The 20,408-nt window shown below is 37.4% G+C and overlaps 3 protein-coding genes across 6 annotated transcripts; 2 read left to right on the top strand and 1 right to left on the bottom strand.

Annotated features, from left to right (window-relative positions):
- Window positions 1-7: 7 nt before the first annotated feature.
- Ceng1a (Centaurin gamma 1A) lies at window positions 8-4,442 on the bottom strand. Its single transcript, XM_076909771.1, has 13 exons — window positions 3,792-4,442; window positions 3,479-3,711; window positions 3,199-3,340; window positions 2,951-3,082; window positions 2,645-2,802; window positions 2,419-2,561; window positions 2,142-2,340; window positions 1,938-2,040; window positions 1,642-1,869; window positions 1,442-1,559; window positions 1,023-1,235; window positions 784-928; window positions 8-698 (listed from the first exon to the last, which is right to left on the bottom strand). The coding sequence occupies exons 1-13, from the start codon at window positions 3,955-3,957 to the stop codon at window positions 522-524; spliced, it is 2,157 nt and encodes a 718-aa protein (XP_076765886.1). The 5' UTR covers window positions 3,958-4,442; the 3' UTR covers window positions 8-521.
- A 177-nt stretch (window positions 4,443-4,619) lies between these two features.
- On the top strand, window positions 4,620-8,944 carry Nompb (intraflagellar transport protein 88-like protein nompB). Its single transcript, XM_076909767.1, has 14 exons — window positions 4,620-4,926; window positions 5,009-5,059; window positions 5,136-5,311; window positions 5,400-5,595; window positions 5,674-5,891; window positions 6,003-6,234; window positions 6,492-6,649; window positions 6,718-6,904; window positions 6,969-7,155; window positions 7,216-7,363; window positions 7,439-7,550; window positions 7,628-7,988; window positions 8,058-8,252; window positions 8,673-8,944. The coding sequence occupies exons 1-14, from the start codon at window positions 4,777-4,779 to the stop codon at window positions 8,786-8,788; spliced, it is 2,487 nt and encodes an 828-aa protein (XP_076765882.1). The 5' UTR covers window positions 4,620-4,776; the 3' UTR covers window positions 8,789-8,944.
- Window positions 8,945-9,930: 986 nt separating this feature from the next.
- Window positions 9,931-20,405, top strand: LOC143432845 (hexokinase-2). 4 transcript variants are annotated; one of them, XM_076909774.1, is made up of 10 exons: window positions 9,931-10,158; window positions 14,574-14,671; window positions 17,020-17,173; window positions 17,380-17,598; window positions 17,948-18,267; window positions 18,346-18,458; window positions 18,545-18,700; window positions 18,777-18,916; window positions 18,996-19,129; window positions 19,202-20,405. In XM_076909774.1, exons 2-10 carry the CDS (start codon window positions 14,588-14,590, stop codon window positions 19,289-19,291), a joined length of 1,410 nt encoding a protein of 469 aa, XP_076765889.1. In that variant the 5' UTR covers window positions 9,931-10,158; window positions 14,574-14,587; the 3' UTR covers window positions 19,292-20,405. The 4 variants fall into 4 exon arrangements, with proteins under 4 accessions (XP_076765889.1, XP_076765888.1, XP_076765887.1 ...); XM_076909773.1 differs by having other exon boundaries at window positions 9,932-10,177; XM_076909772.1 differs by lacking the exon at window positions 9,931-10,158 and adding an exon at window positions 14,152-14,200.
- The last annotated feature ends 3 nt before the right edge of the window (window positions 20,406-20,408 follow it).

The following is a 20,408-nucleotide window of genomic DNA, read 5'->3' as shown; positions in this document are numbered from 1 at the left end:
TTATGTGTTGCGAGGTAATTATATGTTTAATTCATAATTAATAAAATAAAAATTATAAAAGCATTTTTCAAATACATTAAATGTATTCAATGTATAAATATAACTAGATTTATGAGTGTTTGTACTCTCAGTCATTGATAATGTACACTCCAATTTACTATTAGTCATTACTTTCACTGATCTAAACCTCGTTAAATATATATATATATATATATTTTTTTTTTCAATTCAAACTACTTCTCAATGTACAAATATATATGCAAAGTATGTTATATTCGTTAAAATATATGGTTAAACTTCTTAAGAACTTTATAACCATCATTAAAAAGATACATACTGTTACGTATAATGTAAAATCTTCAATATTGCAGAAATAGACCGTTTTATACGTTTTGAACCCATTTAACATACTTTGGTTGTAATTCTGAGTATCAGTACTGTTAACGATAAAAGTTATATCAGCTCTAAGCCATTAATTAAAGAACGGCCCTGCATGCAATAAGTACAGAACATAAACAATTTTAATACTGAGAAGTTTCTACATCATCTACTCCACAGACACTAGCTTGTTCAAGTACTTCGAGAAGCTTTTGCATTTCCATAGAATCCGATGAATTGTCAAGTGTTCTTTCGAGTGCTCTTACGTACGACATACATGTACGTCCCTCGTGGTCTAAATTTTGTGGATTCGCTTTATGCTGCAACGATTCAACAATACACAAGTATTTATTTAATTTTCTAAACATTCATATACTATTAATTTGGTCAAGATCGAATACACACCCATATCAGAAGTTGTGCCATAGCTAAATTTCCTGTGGCACAAGCCAAATGCAAGGGTGTTCTCAAATCTTCCATACTGACGGGCATGTTAATATCTTCGTAACTACATCTGGCTAAGCACAACGTAAATGCTCTCATATCGCCCCTACATTACAATTCAATGCAGCAAAATTATCCAGCAATCATTTAAACAAAACATTTATAACAGTACAACTCGTTCAAAGTCTAAGGATATTTACCGGCAAACCGAGTCAATAAGTAATTTCCCTAAAGAAATGTTTGGATTAATTGGTGGCAAAAATATTTTGTCCTCGTACTTCCATCTGATCCACTGCTCCTTCTCTTCTCTAGGAGAATCTGAATTTGGTTTCTGTTTCCCGCTTAAACAATATTCCCAAACGCTATTCGCTATATCATTACCAAGGGCTAACATTACACTTAACTGACCTGCGCTAAAATTAATGTCAAGGCTATTTTATGTTGTAGTATATACATGCATACTTACTTAACATGCAATATGAAAAAAGTGATTCTAGATTTATATAATCCTCTGCATTTAAGAACAAACCATTTATTGATGACATTATTTTTACTATATTTATTATTACATAGATTGAAGGATTATTGTTGTAATAAAATAAGTAGTTATCGCACTTACGACCAATCGTCCAAATCCAACGACCTAACTTTTGATATGTGTGAACCTAAATTTCTATGTATTCCTGAACATTCAATGCACATTAATACACCTAGGTTCAAACTAGCCCAATCTGGATCTAAAATTTCAGTAAAATTATAAATTTTTTATCGAAAATGAAACTGAAAAGAGTTGTTGCAGTGTATGAACTTATTACTTACTAGGCGCGCCACAATCTACGCAAGCATCGTTTCCCGAGACTTTATTTTTTATGCAGTGCATTTTGAAAGCGTCAGTTTCATTTTTTTTATCTCCGTCGCTATTTTGTAAACTTGACAATATTTGCTGTTCTATAGCAGAAATCCAGCTATCTCTGTCCTCTGCATTATTTGCTTCGAAATGCCATGTCTTATTTTCTAATGAGATGATAGAAAATTCAAAGCTATCTTCTGCAAAGTAAGATAATAATTAAGATTCATAGAATAGAATACATAAGAATGAATGTGTAACTAAGCACCTTGAGCATTAGATGATTTAGAACCTTTAGGTGTTTTACCAGGCACTTTTACAGTTACATATTGTAATAATATCTCTTTACCATTAGTATCATTCATATAATCCTAAAGAATAAGCGAATAAACGGATTTATGTACATGTATAACACTTCTTAAATGTAACGATTAATTTACGGTATAGAAATATTTAATCATAGGACAATTACATGTAAACTAGAATGATAAGTTAAACGACCATCTTCCAGCAGTGTAACATACTTCTTTTTCCATTCTTTCAAAGACTTACTACTGCGTTTAAACAAGTATCCTTGCTTTACAGGTATTTCTCTGCCCACACCCATCTCACCCATATTGTATTTTTCCTTCTTTGATGGGGTAAATATATTAGATTTTCTTCTAAATTTCCTGTGGCATAAAACTAAAGTAAATCCAATTTTTTTCTTCTTCGCTAAGAAAATGATACGTTTTTTATCAAAATTGAACCTGATAGTAGTTGGTGTTAAAATTGAAGATCTAAGGTCTCCATGTTGATTCTGTACATTATGAAAATTATCACTTATTGTCCCAGAATCATTCTGAGTAGAGCTGTTGTGTAGTGATCTAGAATCTTCATCTTTATCAGATGTCTATAGAAGAAGAATTTATTGTGTACAAAGCTCAATGCAACACATTAGGAAAAAACTGGAAAAACTAGAGACCTAGAACTTACGTTTAATTTTGACGAATTTGTTGCTTCCATTTCTTTGGTCAGAAGCTGTGTATTTTTGGCAATTACTGGAACTGGATATTTTGTTTCGTTATCTATTGCTTGTTGCCCATTACATCGATAATGCTTCGCAGATATATGTTGTATAATTTTTTGACACACTGTAATATTTAAAATATTCTCAAAATAATCACACAAATCGTTTAAACATAATGGTAATAGACAATACATAATTATGTTACAAACTATACATTGATCAAACTAAAAATTTATATTATATATTGAAAATTTGTTGTAAACTAAAATTACCATCTTGAAATACCCTTTCAACATTCAAACCATAAATAGCACATGTTTCATAATAAGGACACCTCAGATCACATGCCAATTTTCGTGGTCTAACATCTTTTATAACCCGTGGATTAGAATCATTAATTGAATCTAAACAATGTAACAAATACACATTATTAATATATATTATTTTAATTCATATAAGGGAATTATGTACTAAAGAATATTTTTATAAATATGAGAGTGTAACATGCTCAAGGTATTACCTTGAACTCCTACAAGTATTTTTGGTACTTCAGACATATTTCGAAACGAACACATTCTATTATAAAAATTGCAAACTATCGAGAAACTTTCTTCACTCTCTAAACTAAACACAAGTAATAAAGCATCTATCCAAGCAGAAAACTGAAATTAGTAATATTTATGGTAAATGTCATTAAGTAAAAGGACATTATTAGAATGATATGCACAGTATGTTTTTCAATATACGGATGACACGAATGTACATGTATAACTATATATGCAACATATTTATCTTCATACTTGCAATTCCGGTATTCCACCCTCGTCTCTAATGAGCAAGAGATAGCTCTGATCATTGATAAAGACTTCCTTTTTAAACCGACCACCTTCTGGAGATTCTTCGTGCATAAACGAGCCGGTCAAATATCTATGAACTAAGGCTGATTTGCCTGAGTCAGATGAACCGATAATTCCCAAATGTAATTCCGGGACATCTCTAGCTAACGTCCACTCGTGACTATTAACAAATGAATCTATAACAAAGAAATTATATTCGATGTTTTTCATTGTACGAATAAGTGCCTTACAAAAAAATCCCTGTTACAATTCATACCTTCAATCGCAACAACATGCTCGCGGATCTGTTTTGCAATGTGCGTGTCAGATATAAGATCGATCAAATCATAAATAGCATAAATAGACGGGTGAACACTTTCGAAACGTTGTATTTCCTGTCTAATCGCAAGGGAATGATCGTGCCTACTTTGCTCAGTTGTCATTTTCTTAAAATTCCTTTAAATTATTTCCCGAAATCACATCACAGATACACAGCCTTTAACTGTACTGTATTCGAGCAGTAAACGATCAGAATGTTTTCACATGATTTTGTCAATTGAAACTTATCTGTTATCACGAAACACATGTCAAACTCGGTTATTTATCAACATTATTGGCCGAACGAAACAACAGCAGGTTACTTGGCATTAGCGTACAAAGTAACCCCGCCTTTTTCGGAGTAAAATCAAAATCTACTGTCAGATTGCCAATAAAAAATTGTTCGGATATTATTATTTTTTCAAGTCGACGATACAGCGAAAGAAAATTTATAGAGAATATTATACGTTCTTGAAATATTCTTTTTTTACGTCGAACTTATACGATACTTTATTACGTTCATGGTTTTATAGATCTGTCGACGAAAATGTGTACGAAGGCGTACATTGCCAACCAATAAATGTTACGTTCCGACTGTTAAGTGCAACTGAACGTAATTATAAGCCAGTTTAGTTAAGTTTTATTTACACGTGAATGCACAATTTACATTTATTGATGATCGTTGCTACAAAAATTTTTATTTACACTACTAATTGTGTTAAATCTATTTTGCAATAAATAACAGCGCTTCAATCTATTGATATTCCAAACGTAGATGTAACTAGATAAGTTTTGTTTGTAATTCAGCGCACCAATCAATTATGTCTTTTATGACACTTCTCGCGGGTGTTTGCTTTTTTTAAAAAATAACGTCTTTTGCATGCAGATAAGTTATAAGAAAAAGAAAGTAGTATCGTCGTGAATATTTGTTAGTACCGTCAATAATGATGTTAACTATGGCTAATGTTGTACAAGTTGATGACAATATTTATGATGGATATAATGATTATCCATCAATATATAGCATTAAGGATCTTGAACAAGATGAATTGTTTCAAGAAGCTCTTAGCACGAGCTATGGGAAAAGATCAATTGTAAGTACCAATAAATGCATTATAATAAAAAAATTAATTTATAGATAATATTGAAAAAGTTTGATTGTTTAATTATATACAGTTTACACCAAAAATACCAGGAACTGCTATGCGTTTGGGTACTTCGACCGGAGTAAGTAAAAATATGGGCATTTAAATTTATTTGGATTTGATAATATTGATGTGATATGTAATTTTGATGCTTTCAGTTTCACAGAAGTGGTACTAGTATATCTTTACGTCCTACTACTAGCGGTCTCAGACCAATGACTGCAGTTAGAGGTGCTGGTTACACTAGTAATAGTCGTCAAGCATTTGATCCATTGAATATGAGCAGTACTACCAAAGGCCCTGCACCACCTTTAGAAACTGGAAAGGAAGACACGTGAGCTTATAGCCATTGACATTAGACTAAAATTAAGTTGTAGCCATACTTTAGAGAATTTACATTTTCAATGTTTTGTTTCTTCAAGGCCTGAAGAAAAAATAAAAGTGGCTGAGAAAAAAATTATGGAATTAATAGAAAGTTCAGTACAAGCAGCATACGAGAAAAACATGAGGGTTGCTTTAGAGCGAGCAAGGGAAGCTTCCTCGAGGGAAAAAGCTCTAATTAGGCTACAAGAACAAGCTGGGTTGAGTGACAACCACAATGTAGATTTAACGTTCGCTGTAGGAATTAAATTTTCTCATTTAGCTGTATAGGTTCTAAAAAATATTGATAATTGTTCAGGTTTTATTATTTCCTAGGTCATTTTTAATTTGGCAATTCAATATACTAACAATAATATGCTTACCGAAGCTATAGCTACTTATCAAGTTATAACAAGAAATAGAATGTTCAGTAATAGTGCTAGACTAAAAGTGAATATGGGTAATATATATGTTAAAATGGGACAGTTGTCTCAGGCAATTAAAATGTACCGAATGGCATTTGATCAAGCTCCAGCGGCTCATAAAGATTTGAGGTGAAAGAATTATGTAGTATATTACAGCAGCGTAAGGTTGTTGGGTTATCACAGTTGCATTTTTGAGCTCCCAATATTTCTACTAATATCAATTCATTAAACGATTCACAGAATAAAAATAATGCATAACATTGGAATGTTATTTGTGCAAATGGGTCGTTTAGAAGAAGCTGCTAATAGTTTTGAATGGGTCATGAAAGAAAGAGCTGAATTTAAAGCAGGCTTGCATACTGTTCTATGTCATTTCGCATTGTCTCATAGAGATAAAATGAAAAGGGCATTTTTAGAGTTATTAGAAGTTCAACTTAACATAGATCAGGAGGATAGATATAATATAAGTACAGTGAGTTGGGCGCGTTTATAAATATCACTGTATGAAGCATTTTTTCTGAGCACTATATATATCCAAGTATTATATAACTATCTGTTATAGTATTTTAAATAATATTGATAAACATATCACTTTTGTGTAATAATTGCAAGTTCATTGGTAGTATTATGCACATTGAGCACATATATGTAATTTAAATATTCATCACCGATTTTTAATCAAATGTTTAATACAGGTTTATTGTTAAATTTTGATTGTTTCTTTCACAGGATGATGTTGCTTCTAATATATTGAATGAAATCTTGAAAACCGATGATCTATCGAAGTTAGAAAAAGAATTGAAATCGGAGGCGGAAAAAACTATTCTTTGCGCGGCAAAACTTATAGCACCGGTAATCGAGGATACACTTACAGCTGGTTTCGCTTGGTAAAGCTAAATAATATAGGTGGATATTCAATTTTTTTGTTCATTAATAACAATGAAATTTTTCAAAGGTGCGTGGATACTATAAAGTCTTCAGCTTACGGACCATTAGCTGCTGATTTGGAAATAAGCAAAGCCATGGTATTTCTACATAACCGAGAGACACAGTTGGCTATTGACACGCTGAAAATGTTTGAAAATCGAGAAAGCAAAGCTAACAGTTCAGCTGCGACTATGCTTTCATTCATTTATTTTCTCGTAAGCAATATTTATGTTTTTGTCTATTACGAATGAAATATTAACGATATTATGTAATTCTTAGCAAGGAGATTATGATCAAGCAGAAAGATGTGGTGAAATCGCTCGGAATGCAGATAATTATAATGCAGCCGCTTACGTGAACTTATCGGCGTGTGCGATGAAAAAAGGTGATTTAAACATTGCTAGAGAACTTCTCTTGTGTGCATTAGATACAGATGCCAGTCATGTGCAAGCTCTTTACAATTTAGGTAATTATTATTAGCGCAATAATATAAGTATTAAATACTTTATGAGGACGTATTTCATAGGATTAGTATACAAAAAACAAAATATGTACGAAGAAGCATTGGAATGTTTTTGGAAAGTTCGTAATATTGTTAGACACGATCCGCAAACGTTATACCAAATTGGTCATTTGTATCAACTTATGAGCGACACGGATCAAGCAGCAGAATGGTATTAAGACTCCTTCCTACGTACATCTTGAATTTTATTGAGTTTTGGTACAATTGAAATTTAAATTTACATTAGGTATAATCAACTGCTTGGCATTATACCATGTGACCCAGGAGTTTTGCAAAAATTAGGCGAAATGTATGACACTACTGGAGATAAACAACAAGCACATCAATTTTATAGCGATGTAAATTGTTTGCTAAATTTTTCGTAAATTGTTAGCTATCCAATCGTATGATGTGATTAATGTTTGTACCCGTACAGTCCTACAGATTTTTTCCTGCCAATTTCGAGGTAATCGATTGGCTGGGTTCGTATTTCGTATCGATGCAAATTGCAGAGAAAGCACTAATTTATTTCAAGAAAGCGGTAGAACTTGCTCCTGATGAACCGAGATGGCGTTTACTTGTCGCTGCGTGTTTGAGACGAACTGGTCAATTTCACAAAGCTCTCTTGGAATACCAAGACATTCATAATAAGTTTCCCGACAATATCGAGTGTCTAAAATTTTTAGTTCGCTTATGCAGCGATTTAGGTTTAAAAGAGGCACAACTATACGCAGCGGAATTAAAACGCGCTGAGAAAGCGAAAGAATTGAAGGACAGACAAGGATCTGCAAGACCAGGTACGTTTGGTTTACATCTATAATTATATGGAATATAACATTGTTAACATGCTTAATATCGTTGTATAGGATCGAAAAGAAGTAATAGCGGGGCATCGTCTCGAACTAGTTCTGGAATGAGCGTATTGTCGGATCACAGATCAAGTCCTACTTTTAATAGAAGAGAAAATCAAGGTTTGAGTAGCGCTGGCATTACGCGAACTAATCGAGTTAGTACAAACGAAAATATCGCGGAGGTGGCAATTGATATGAACGATCAATCAGGTACGTATTACTCAAAAACCGAAATTATAGAAAAACAATACATTTTTCTGTTGGTATAATTATCGATAAAGTAGTAGGTATACCTGTACATAAAATTAAACACTTAGTGAAAGCTATCAAAGTCCCAGAATGTGTGTAGCTTTATTTGAAATGAGTATTAGCAAGAATGATCTACAGATGATGGTTGAATAGCTCTAATGGATTGAACAGATGATAGACGAGTTTAGCTATTTTGAACAGCCTATTCTTGTTCTCTGTATATAGCAATGGTTCCCAGACTCGTGCTATAATTTATTATCAAATTTCCAATAATTTCTAATGAAATGTATTACCGGGTTGGCCAAAGTCTTTTCAGTTTTTTACAACATAATATTTATGCTGCGATATGTAAGTAAATTAGAAAAAATGTACTTTGCGTAGGTACTCATTATGTAGATCTGATTGGTCCATTACCTATTCGTCCCATGACGTCCGCCGGAAAGAGAGACGATGATTTCGGTGACGAAGAATTAGGCGACGATCTGTTACCGGAGTAACGTGAATATTACAGTCGTATCTTTATATTTCAGCTTATTATATTTTACAAATATATATAGGTAGATTCGCATTAGAAACTTGTGTTAAGAACTGAGTACAACGCTGAATATTGCACGCGCGGTTTATTTAATAGTAATTACGTTACTTCACGAATAAATGGGAGGATATATACATATATAAATTTACAAACATTTTTTCACTTAACTAAGTCATTAGATATGTCGTGTTCGCTTAAGTTAATTACGTTTGACATTGGCTATTAAGTTTGTGTTCATATGAGAGATAACGAAATAGTAAACGCGTTTTGAGATACAGAACTACCAACTGTTCCTTTCACACGTACCTATCAGTCATTCAAAGTTAAGCCTCGCTAAACCCCCGGGGCCTTAACACGAATTGTGCTTACGTTAATTATCATATCCAAGTGCAAGATGGTTGTCTATAGATTGATGCTATACATTATGAAACCATGAGAGGGTCGGTCAATTGTAACGATCTAAATTTAAACACGCTGACCAATTTAATCAAACTCCATTCAGCCTATGTAGTTTAGGAGACGGATGTTATTTTATTGCAGCTATATTCAAACTCCATTCAACTAATATAATGCGAACATTGTCGGAACATTTGGGACGTGTCACTCACAGTTTCTATATGTTTATTAAAACTAATATTAAATAAATTTGTGGGGAATAAGTAATGATTATCTGTATGCATTTTATATCTAATCACGAATCCTGTTATCCTAGTCTGAAATTATCCTCTATTTAAATAAATGTACTTTCAAAAGATTGTACTTTTAGGGTATCAGGAGTGTATGCAGGACCAAAGATTGAGAGACGAAGAGGAAAGGATCGAAGAAAAAAGGCGCGAGCTGTACGAGCATGATCACAAATCCGAGAAATCATTGCATTTACGCAAGCATTACGAGCGGTACGGTTCAGATTAGGTTCAAAGCACGCGATATACCAGAACGTACATGCATTCACGCGATAGATCAAAGACTATCGCTGGTGATTGTGTGCGAAAAATTTACGCAGACAGGATCCCACGTGTAGTGAGTGGATCGCGTGAGCGAAACGTGCAGGCAAGTGTGCGTGCGCGGAGGGGCGTGCGCGCGCGCGCACGTAATACGCACAGATACGGTTTACAAGTTGGAGCAGTGGGGACAGCAACGATCCGGAGGCTCGACCAGTTGCTCCTCTGGAACGGAGTACATTTCATGGTATTCCACCCACGTGTTTGCACGTGTGTGCGTCTCTGTCACGTCCCCGGTGAAACTTCACAGTTGTTAACTGGTAACTGGACTCGGACGAAGGATAACAGGAAGACCAGAGGTTGGAGCGATCGTGGGAGTCCCCCGGCTGACGTACGTAGAAAGTGTTAGGGTGAGCTTGCATTTCTTGTTTTCCTAGAATAGTTCGCACGTGCTTGGTTGTTGGCGCCTTCGGGCTCGTTGATCCTTGACGAACGGCAGCATAGTTTAATTCGTTTTGTCAGACTGCATCGATACCACCGTAACGCCGCTTATATCACCTTAAAATTGACGGACACAGGCTTTTTATTCCTTTAACCGGTTTGTAACGTTGATGTCAATCATCGTGATATTAGAAGTGAAACGTAAAGCCGCGTATACCACTGTTTATTTTGTCGATGAACCCACGTGGGTCCTTGAGGTGTTACGCGCTGCATGTGTTGTCATCGCGCTTCAATATATTTCTGTGATCTTACACGAATGTATAAACATAGTTTTAACGACGCGTTCGTTGAGTTTTAACAAATTCAAAAATTGTCATTATCATGCCTCGTACATTATTCACGCGGCGTTTTCTTTGCTCTTGGCTAGACCTTGTCATTCACGATTCGCTATTATGCTGCATCGTTAACGGTGATGTCGTTGATAACAACTTTGAACGAGCACATCTTACCGTGTTACGCTTGTCAACCATTGCCCATTGTCGATAACTATCGTTTTATCGTCTGGTTCGATCGTTATCGTGTAAATTAATTTTGTAAAATAATGTTCCAAGAGCACAAGCTTATCGTGCGACAACAGTTCAATTACGTCACGTGTAGCACTTTTGGAATGAAAATCACACGTTTCACCTGTGCTCGTACAATTACCCGATTGGTCACTGTCCAATTTTACCACGGCGCATATACGAGATTCGTGGAATTAACAGGGAAACTGGACAGCTATCTTGATAAACACGTGTCTACGAACGTACTCGGATCTCGAGCGAAGTCTTAAATAATCATGTAATGTTTTTAAAATTAACGCGGTTGATCGGTTGAACCCGACGACACTTGGACAGATTTATAGGGGAATTACGAAATTTAACTAAGTCAATCGTATATATTATCTGGGTTACGTAGTTGTGTCTTCCTCTGATACGGGTATCGCAGAAATAGATAATGAACTTTTTTGTCCGGTGTCGCATAAATTCGCGGGTTACATTCGTCTCCTGGCGATCCCATTCCATATTTAGTAATGATTTCGATAATAAAATTCCACGACCCGGCGGTATCCTCGAGGAAATTCTATTCGATTAAAATTTAGTCGAGACCTTGGCAATAATGGTACCGTAATTCACGGAAGCTCTATAATTCAAGCGGCAAGGATCATACATAACTGGGCACGCTCTTTAATGAAGGGGTGCTCCGTTATCGTGTACGTATGGTTGAAAGCCGCGCGTGATTCCGTTTTTGCAAGAAATCGGGCGCAAAAACGTTTACGTTTTTTGTAATCGCTATGCGCGAACGGCTGGTACAAATTCACGTAACGTGATATTTATCGTTACGTCACATTAATTAAATAGATCGATAGTGGAATCACAAATTAAACAAAGGAAACAGAAGTGGTGAATCATTGATCGCGATAGGTGAAAGGCTCAGATAAACAGTAGGTTTTTCTCTATAGAACCCATCATTCGATGAGGAATAAGTCTTTCGAAATGTGGTATTCGACATGGTCTCTGTGACAAGTGTGCGTATTGCAGTATGGATTAAAATCATCACGTCAGGTCAAGTGGCTAAATTATCTCGGTTGACGTTTTGCACCTTCCAATTGATTTTAATGGAGCTTCGTTCAAAGCGGCTTTGATGGCTCGTAAGAATATTCCAGTACCATTTCGCGGTGTCTTCTCTCTACTTCTTCTTTTTCTCCTACTCTCTCTCTCCCTCTCTCTCTCTCTCTCTCTCTTCCTCTCCTTTTCCTTCTCTCTCTCTCTCTCTCTCCCTCCCTCCCCCTCTCTCTAGTAATCGACCGTGAAAAATCTATCGTGACGAAGTCGAACTATCATCTATATCGGATCAATTGGTTCGCATGGCATTTAACATTTGAATGCATCAGCGCAACAATTAAGTTTGCACTTACACGGTTCTAATGCAGACCAAAACGTTTATGCGGTATTTACGATTGCTTAGAAATTTGTTCATGCGATAACGATTACTATATTGACTTACTGGTCTGTTTCGATATTTATGAACTGTTCGCTAATGAAGAACCTGAAATAAATTACCGCGAATAGCCACTGTTTTCAGTTGTTGGTGAAGTAAAAATAGTTCGAAAATAATATACTATCTTCTGTTGGCAAGTGAGCAGCGGCCACTTCATGATGAAATTGATAGAACGAAACCGCAGAAGAGAAGTAATTCTGAGACTGACGTGAAAAATAATAAAAATAATACATGTCGATGGTATGCGAGGGGCACGGCATGTACCTTGGCGAATCTTGCTCGCCGAACGAGTTCTTCAACTTTTATGTCTTTAGTATCGATACTAAAACCGGAATTCTTTTTTTACCTTTCTTTTTATTTCACCGTAGAAATGAATTGTCTCGATTACAGTTCAATGGTTGAGTAATTCGGTAGGTGTGTGACATTTTCAAATTGATTTACCTTTTTTTTTTTTCTTTCGTAAGGTTCAATGAACGACTCGATCGATTCAAACGATTAGTTTATGCACAGGACTGTACTTGCAATTCGAACGCGCTTGCGCGTGTATGTACGCTAGCAAGTATATACTGTACAGGGTGTCTCAAAACTCGACAGAGAATGCTCAAGGTGCGATTCCTGAGCCAATTTCGAGCAAATTCTTCCTTCCTCAAAATTCTCGACTCGGCTTCATTTTCAAATTATTAATGAAAAACGCTAGCCAATCTGAGAGTGCATAGAGCCCGCGCGCAAGACCGTAGCACTGGATACAAACTACCATACTCGGATGAACAAATCGGTTTATCGAATCACTGTCGATCGAAAGTTGTATCAACTATTACGCATGGGTTTTGCACGCTCTCAGATCGATACGCTCTGCTTCTCGTCAATAACTCAGAAACGAAGGTCGAACCGAAAATTTTGGCGAAGAGAAAAGTTGCTTGGATTGATATCAGAAGTCGTTCCTTAAAGAGTTGTCCAGCGAGTTCTGGGACACCTCGTATACCGCGCTCGCCAATTGTGTACGAACGAACATGCTGCTCCAAAAGCACTCGGCATGTCAGAAGAATTTCGCGAAGTATATTGGCAGAATTGTGATAGGTGATTACGTTTTGTTTCTCTGTCTTGATCCGATCATTAGAATTTCGATAGAGAGTGATCAGTGAACGGTGAACGCGAGTGATTACTTCCTGATGATGGATTTTCTTCGAACTTTGGAACAAGTGCCGTTGGTGTCTTACTGTTACAACACATTACAAGTTCGATCATTGATCCTTCCTTATCGTTTATGTTTCTTTTTCAGTCGTACGATGTTCACGACACAAGCGAGATATGTTGATAAAGGTTTCCGTCGTACCGTGAAATTGTCCAAAATAATGTACGCTCGCGATACGAACTTTCGTGTATTTCCTCATTATTAGTCAACTGCGTGATAATGTTACGATATTTGATGACCCGTAGAGCAATGACTGTCTCGTTATTGATATTCGTCGAGTATCCGTGTTTTCTTGTACGTCTTAGCTGAAATCTGGAGCGGCGCTTTCCTTTTCTTCGAGGTCGATTGGGGATCCGCACGGTATATGATCTCGTCGCACAATTCTTCTAGGTCAGCCGCGTGGAACGATCGATGTTTTTGTGTTTAAATAAAAATTCATCGTTTGTATGACTCGGCGAATATCGTGCATACACGTTATCGGTTCCCCGTTATCGTTGCAACTGTTATTAATCAATTTAAGCAACATAATCGCCGCATGCGGTAACTATGCGGTCGATTAGTGCGAAGAGACGGGCCTTGCGAGTAGATGTGCCTTTTGTTGAAGACGGAACGAGACTGTAATTCACGCAACTCGATCGCGCCGCGTTATCAGACATATTATAAAATATTGTGGACTTTCAACCTTTCGTTTGGCACTGTAAGCTATTGGCGTTATCATCTTACCAAATGTCGAGGGAAAGAGTGGAACGAGGGAAAATAAGTAATCGAGGAGTACAAGTTTACGGGGTGATCTCTTTAACTCGTTCTCAGAACGCTTCTCGCGCTCGTCAAGAATTGCACGGCTCCTCTTCCTGTCTCCGCTTTATCATACGCCACGACGACTAATTCATTCACTCTCGCAACGTAGCGCGACTTGATTCATTCAAAAAATCTCTCATTGTGAATACTCCGTGCGTGGCAATCAGGTGAGCACGCGGACCACGCGTAGATGCTTTTTCTTTTCTCAAATTTCTCCAGTTGCACAGAAGTACTAAAAATTTTCTTTGAGATGATAGGAAACTCGATACAATGTAAATATTAAAAATACGATACTGTATTCAATGTATTGAACGGTGTTTCTCCATTTATTTCAGACAATCCCACAGACATGGTCGCCCCCACCGAACATGCCCTCAACGAGGCGATACAGGTATCGCCGTTGGTACTCGTAGACGAAGTGAGGCGGCAAAAGGTAAGCGAAACCGATGCGTTCGAACTATTCAGATATTCGAACGACATTCCGCTTGGTTATCTAACAATGAACGGTTCCTCGTCTGTAGGCCGTGAACTTCCAGCCTTTGTACGCACGTACGAGGCCGGAGAGGAAACTCAATGTTCCATCGCAATAACGCGAGCCAGCGCACACGATAAGAATGACATTCAACGAAGCAACGCGAAGTTATGAGAACCGTCTCGAATAGTTATCACGGTTACTGCTTACGAATGTTATTCGACTATCGTCTACCATTCCAAGGATTCGTTTCGCGAAACGCCATCGGATCACGAGGTATCCGCGGTTCCTGATCACTGCTATCATTTTTTTTTCTTCGTACCCGTATTGTCCACCCTGATCCGATATCTGTCTGATTGATGACTGATAGAGCGTTGAATCATTCCCAATGCGAGAAACGGCGAGTATCCCCGAGTCCTTAACCTTGCGACATTCTCGTTAAGAGTTTACCGACACCCACCGATCGTATATAAACACTTTCACTTTTACTCGCCTCGATCTCTCCGGTGACACTCGTTGGGATCAATTTATGTCGTCTAAAATGCGCGTCTTCCTCTAACCCGCACGTTCAGTTACGCAACCGCTCTGCATTAGCATTGGGATCACTTAATAATTTCTGAAATGGTTCGAGAGGATCTCTATTCCGCGAAGTTCGATAGAATTTCATGGGGACCATTTGGTGCAATTTAGAATTATGAAATAGTATTTTTGCGTAAGAATAACGGAAATAGATATATGGTCGTCGATTCAGCTAGTTTTTGCTAGTTATCTGGTGTTTACTCGTATACTAGTCTACATCATTTCGCTTGTGTGGTGACTTTTGACACAAGGTTATCGCATAAAAAATTCTGGTTACGAAGAGGTCGAGCTATTTGAGCAAGTTATAGGCGAACATACGCCGATTCGTAATGCCATGGATAAAGGACAAATAATAAACAACCCCGTTGATTCGATCTTGCAATTAATGGAGCACGATATCGAAGAATGTTGGAGCTTTCTTTCCATTGCCTAAAAGATGTTTGGTAACAGTCGATGATAACCATTCTACGTGCGTTCTTGATATAAACGTTTATACAAAGAATGTTGCTCAAGTGGAAGCTGTAACGAGCCACCCACGCGTTCTTTCCGTATTCGATTAAAGTAGACCGCGTAATGGTCACGGCCAACATCTGTTTACTGTTGTTTCGACAATTTCTTCCCCGATCTTGTCGAATTGAGACGGAACACGAGAATAGTTTCATCCATTGCTAGTAGCGGTTGAGTTGACGATTCAATCCACGAGGGAAGCAATAAATTTCTTGACATTTAAAACATTGCGCCACTTAATATCCTCCGTCGCGTGCACTGTCGAGGATTGTTTACGTGCACGAGAACAGCTCGCGTGTATCTTTTCCGACGATCTCAGTTTGTACGACGACGACGGTATTATTTGAACAACAGATTTTCTTGTCTTTCGCTCTTGTCGATTTAATATCAGTTTCTAGAATTTTTACATTTTGGTTTGGCGGCGATGTTTGCGTGAATGCAACCGGTTTGCCTTCGACGAGGTGAAATATTAGTATCATCTTGATCATGAGAACTCTAGGTTTTCACCTCGCATTTGTTCACGTTCGTCACGAACTTCAAATAAAGAATTTTATCTGCAATTTTTGTGAATGCTGAGATCAAAGTCTTTCAAAATTTACCAGGGACTTAAGGTGGTGGTAAAGCTTCTTGAGCTCATTATCGCTTATGCAATGATTAGAACTTTCATTGGAACTTTCCGTAGAGGTACAAAGTGAAATATATTTTTTTATTGTTGCGTGTTATAAAGCGCATCAGATAAGCTATTTTGATCGAAGGCTGTAAATCCAGTTGCAATTAAAATACCATTTTTTCCCTTAAGTATAGGTATGTACAGAGTAGACATAGCTAGCGTTCATAAATCGCAACGATACCATTCCTCTTACATAAACCGAAACGAGAAGAATATCGTGTGCAGGCAAGATCATACTTTCCGATTAAAACTTCCTCTAAACAAACAATTTATCTGTATTGCTGCAAATTTAGCTCTTTTTTTATCGCAATTCGTCATGTAACTAACACGAGCGCGCGTTTCCCATATTTGGCTCGCTTGTTAGTATCCCATTAGAGATCATGTAACAGACGTTGTTGTGATCGCACGAAAATGTTCTGTAAGGTTTGTCGATGTACGATTGGGATTTATAGGCCACGGAAAATTTCACGATCGCATCGATCCGATCGGATGTTTTCGATCACGATCATGTGGATAATACGATAGCGTTATTCAAGGAAATATTTGGTTCTAGGTCGAGCAAAAGATAGCGGGGCTAAAATTTTCGGCTGCCACCGTCAGGAAGATCGCGGAGGTTTTCCAGTCGGAAATGGACAAAGGGATTCACCTGCAGTCCTCTTCGCTGCAGATGGAGAATACTTATATCCCGGAACTTCTCGATGGCACAGGTTGTTACAACATTCCTTCGATAAGAACACTCACCATTCGCGATAAGTATTGAATTGTTCGGTATAAGTGATTGTAACATATTGTACTCGTTAAGAGATTAAGAACGATTATGTTAACGATAGGAGCATTGGAATTACAATTTTTACCGTGTATCGTGTTATGCGGATACTCGAAACGATAATGGATCGATGAAAATTATTTCCAGAGGAGGGCTTGTATTTGGCATTGGACCTTGGTGGCACGAATTTCCGAGTGCTCCTTTTGGAACTGGTCCATGGCACACCTATCCGGGAACAAGTGAAGAAATATCACATTAGCTCCGATTTGAGAGTTGGCTCGGGGATTCATCTCTTTGATTATCTGGCGAAATGCGTCAGTGATTTCGTCATTGAGCAGGGTCTTCAGGATGTAGAGCTTCCCCTTGGTAAATTGAAGTCAATGTACACTGGAAGGGATCACGTGTGAGACTTTTAATTGCCACGTCTGGTGCTCTCCGCGGTGTCACGTAAATAACCTTTGATGATCTCGGGATAATTGCGATTATATTGAATCCGAAAGGAAATTCTCTTTGAGCACTTTCTGCTATCAGCTTTCGAGTATATCGTGTTTCATATTGATTTTGCGAATTCAAGTGGATGACACTCGTTATCGATCAAACATAGATTACCTTCATCTCACATGCGATCAGTTTCAAAATACGACGATTAGTGTGTAAAGGTGTATGACTTGGAGAGTAGATTTCTATCGAATACATCGATTTCCATTCTTTGCAGGATTCACGTTCTCTTTTCCAATGATCCAACATTCTTTGGATATTGGAATACTCGTGACTTGGACCAAAACCTTCAATTGCCCCGATGTTGTTAACGAGGATGCTGTGAGGCTGCTTCGTGAAGCTTTAGATCGCCGAGGAGACACCAAAGTGAAAGTCGTGGCTATTTTGAACGATACCACGGGAGCATTGGTGCAGGCATCGACGATAGATCACGATACCGCAATCGGGCTGATATTGGGCACCGGTAGCAATGCCTGTTATCTCGAGCGAGCTGACAGAGTCGAGCATTGGGAGACCGAAAGGCACGGTGAACGCGAGGTAATTTATCTCTGCAACATTTTCTTTCCATCCAGGAATATCGATCCTTTAATGTTACATTGTTTCTCACAATCGAAGGTTATTATCGACATCGAATGGGGTGCATTTGGAGACAACGGTGTTCTGGACTTTATCAAAACAGATTACGACCGCGAGAACGACGCGAACTCTCTCATCGTAAATTCATTCACGTGAGTGCTGGCACCGTTTGAAAAATGTATAAAGTGAAAGTTCACCTCCGGCGTATTTATTATACCACGATCATTCCAATTAACAGATTCGAAAAGTATATCAGCGGAAAATACTTAGGTGAAATCGTGCGAGTGGTGCTCGCAAAGTTAACCAAAGATGGGCTTCTATTCTTAGGACACACGCCTGGGTCTATTTTGGTTCCCGGCAATCTCACAAGTGATTTAGTTTCGGACATTGAGCAGTATGTAGTTTCAAACCAGAATATCTTATATTTTAGTGAAGTTTATAGAGTAATATATTTTGGTATTGAAATCCAGGGACTCTGTGGACGGCGGTGATAGCAATACGAGGGAAATTCTGATGAAGTTTGGTATCGATCCCGACGAAGAGGATATTAAAATTGTACAATACGTCTGCGAGGTGGTGTCTAATCGTGCAGCTCTCCTCGTTTCGATATGTAAGTTTCAACGCGTGAAAAACGTCATACCCCTAGCATACGGACAACACCGAACTGTTAATTGAATTTATCTATTCAGGTTTATCAGTTCTGTTGAAACGAATCGATAAGAAACGCATCACGATCGCTGTAGATGGGTCTCTCTATAAACACCATCCTCGACTAGAAACATGGATCAAACAGTACATTCCACTGTTAGCTCCTGATCACAAGGTATAGTTTCAACAAACATGTTTGCATTATGATCTCCTATGGAATTGTAATTAATCGATTAACCATGTGTAGTTCAAGATGATTCACGCCGAGGACGGCAGTGGCAAAGGTGCTGCACTCGTTGCTGCTATCGCGCAAAGACTCCAGAAAAGATTAGACTAGTAGTAGCTGAAATTTTTAAGTACGCTGGCGTATATAATAAGTTTCCCGTTAGTGGCGTAAATGATTCGCACCAGATCTCTAGTTAAGCGATTGTTCCGAGCATATAGTATAATTTTAACGGCCATGTACAGTCACATTCCCTATGTTAATAATATCACCAATCACGTTGTTGATCTTCCATGTCTGAAGTTTTTGCGTATATTTTTATTTATATTTTGAAAGTCATCGTATAGAAATTGTTACACTAGAAGTGTTGTAATTGATAAGCATTTTGTTGTTACTCACTTGGCAACACGAAGTGATGTTCGAGGGAGGCTTAGGTTTATATGTATTGTACATTTTTACGAGGGAAATCTTTATAAAGCATAATTCCTGGAAGGAATTATTGTCGATTTTATCATGTGTCTCCGAACGTTTGCGTACATTTATCGAAGAATACTGTGCTGTAAAGCATTTTTAAAATTCGCGTATTGTCCTAAATAGGTTATGTTCGAGTATCACAGCCTACTATTTCTTTGTTACGTTGTTCGAAATACTCGTGTCATTCTTTGCAATTAAGTATACAGCCTTTCCACGTTATCGCGTGAGGTTAGATCCGATCCTTCGATTGTCAGAGATTTTTCTCGCGATTTAAAAAATGAAAGTACACCGCCCAGATCGACATTTAATCTTTTGTAAAAAAAATGTAAAACTTAATCATTTTTATAGAAAACATTACCTTAGCTGATGATAAATTCTTGCGAAACTTGTACAACAACGTAGAGATATCGGAAAAGAGGAACTCAGGGCACGACGAAGAAGCATGGTATGGATGGATATAATTGTGTGCCATGAAAAAGGATATATTCACGATCGATGCTGCGAGAATGAATGTACATTGAGTATTGTGCCTGTCTGCCTGTTTGTACTACAACATTGAGGGAGCGAGATACACGGATCATTAAAGAAAGATACCGAAGAGTAGATACGAAGTGAAAGAAAAACGGCGTAAGCATCTGAGAATACAAATATTTGTATGATACGTTATTATACCTTATAAATGATCGTGAAGACGTCCGGTTTTTTTGTACTAGTGGAACGGAGTTGTTATAATAAAAATTCAAGTGAAATTTAACTA

Source organism: Xylocopa sonorina, chromosome 2, assembly GCF_050948175.1.
Source record: "Xylocopa sonorina isolate GNS202 chromosome 2, iyXylSono1_principal, whole genome shotgun sequence".
In the NCBI taxonomy this organism is placed as follows: Eukaryota; Metazoa; Arthropoda; class Insecta; order Hymenoptera; family Apidae; genus Xylocopa; species Xylocopa sonorina.
This window is presented reverse-complemented; position numbering and strand designations above follow the sequence as displayed.

Excerpts from the sequence above, each read along its gene's own strand:
- Ceng1a (XM_076909771.1), bottom strand. The coding sequence starts at position 3,957 with ATGACAACTGAGCAAAGTAGGCACGATCATTCCCTTGCGATTAGACAG. Across the intron at positions 2,341-2,418 it reads TTAACACCAACTACTATCAG|GAAATTTAGAAGAAAATCTA; the intron begins GTTCAATTTTGA and ends TTTATGCCACAG. Across the intron at positions 699-783 it reads TGGCACAACTTCTGATATGG|CATAAAGCGAATCCACAAAA; the intron begins GTGTGTATTCGA and ends GAATCGTTGCAG.
- LOC143432845 (XM_076909772.1), top strand. The coding sequence starts at position 14,167 with ATGTCGAGGGAAAGAGTGGAACGAGGGAAAATAA. Across the intron at positions 14,672-17,019 it reads ACGAAGTGAGGCGGCAAAAG|GTCGAGCAAAAGATAGCGGG; the intron begins GTAAGCGAAACC and ends ATTTGGTTCTAG. Across the intron at positions 19,130-19,201 it reads TGTTAGCTCCTGATCACAAG|TTCAAGATGATTCACGCCGA; the intron begins GTATAGTTTCAA and ends AACCATGTGTAG.
- Nompb (XM_076909767.1), top strand. The coding sequence starts at position 4,777 with ATGATGTTAACTATGGCTAATGTTGTACAAGTTGATGACAATATTTAT. Across the intron at positions 7,364-7,438 it reads ACGGATCAAGCAGCAGAATG|GTATAATCAACTGCTTGGCA; the intron begins GTATTAAGACTC and ends AATTTACATTAG. Across the intron at positions 8,253-8,672 it reads TGATATGAACGATCAATCAG|GTACTCATTATGTAGATCTG; the intron begins GTACGTATTACT and ends TACTTTGCGTAG.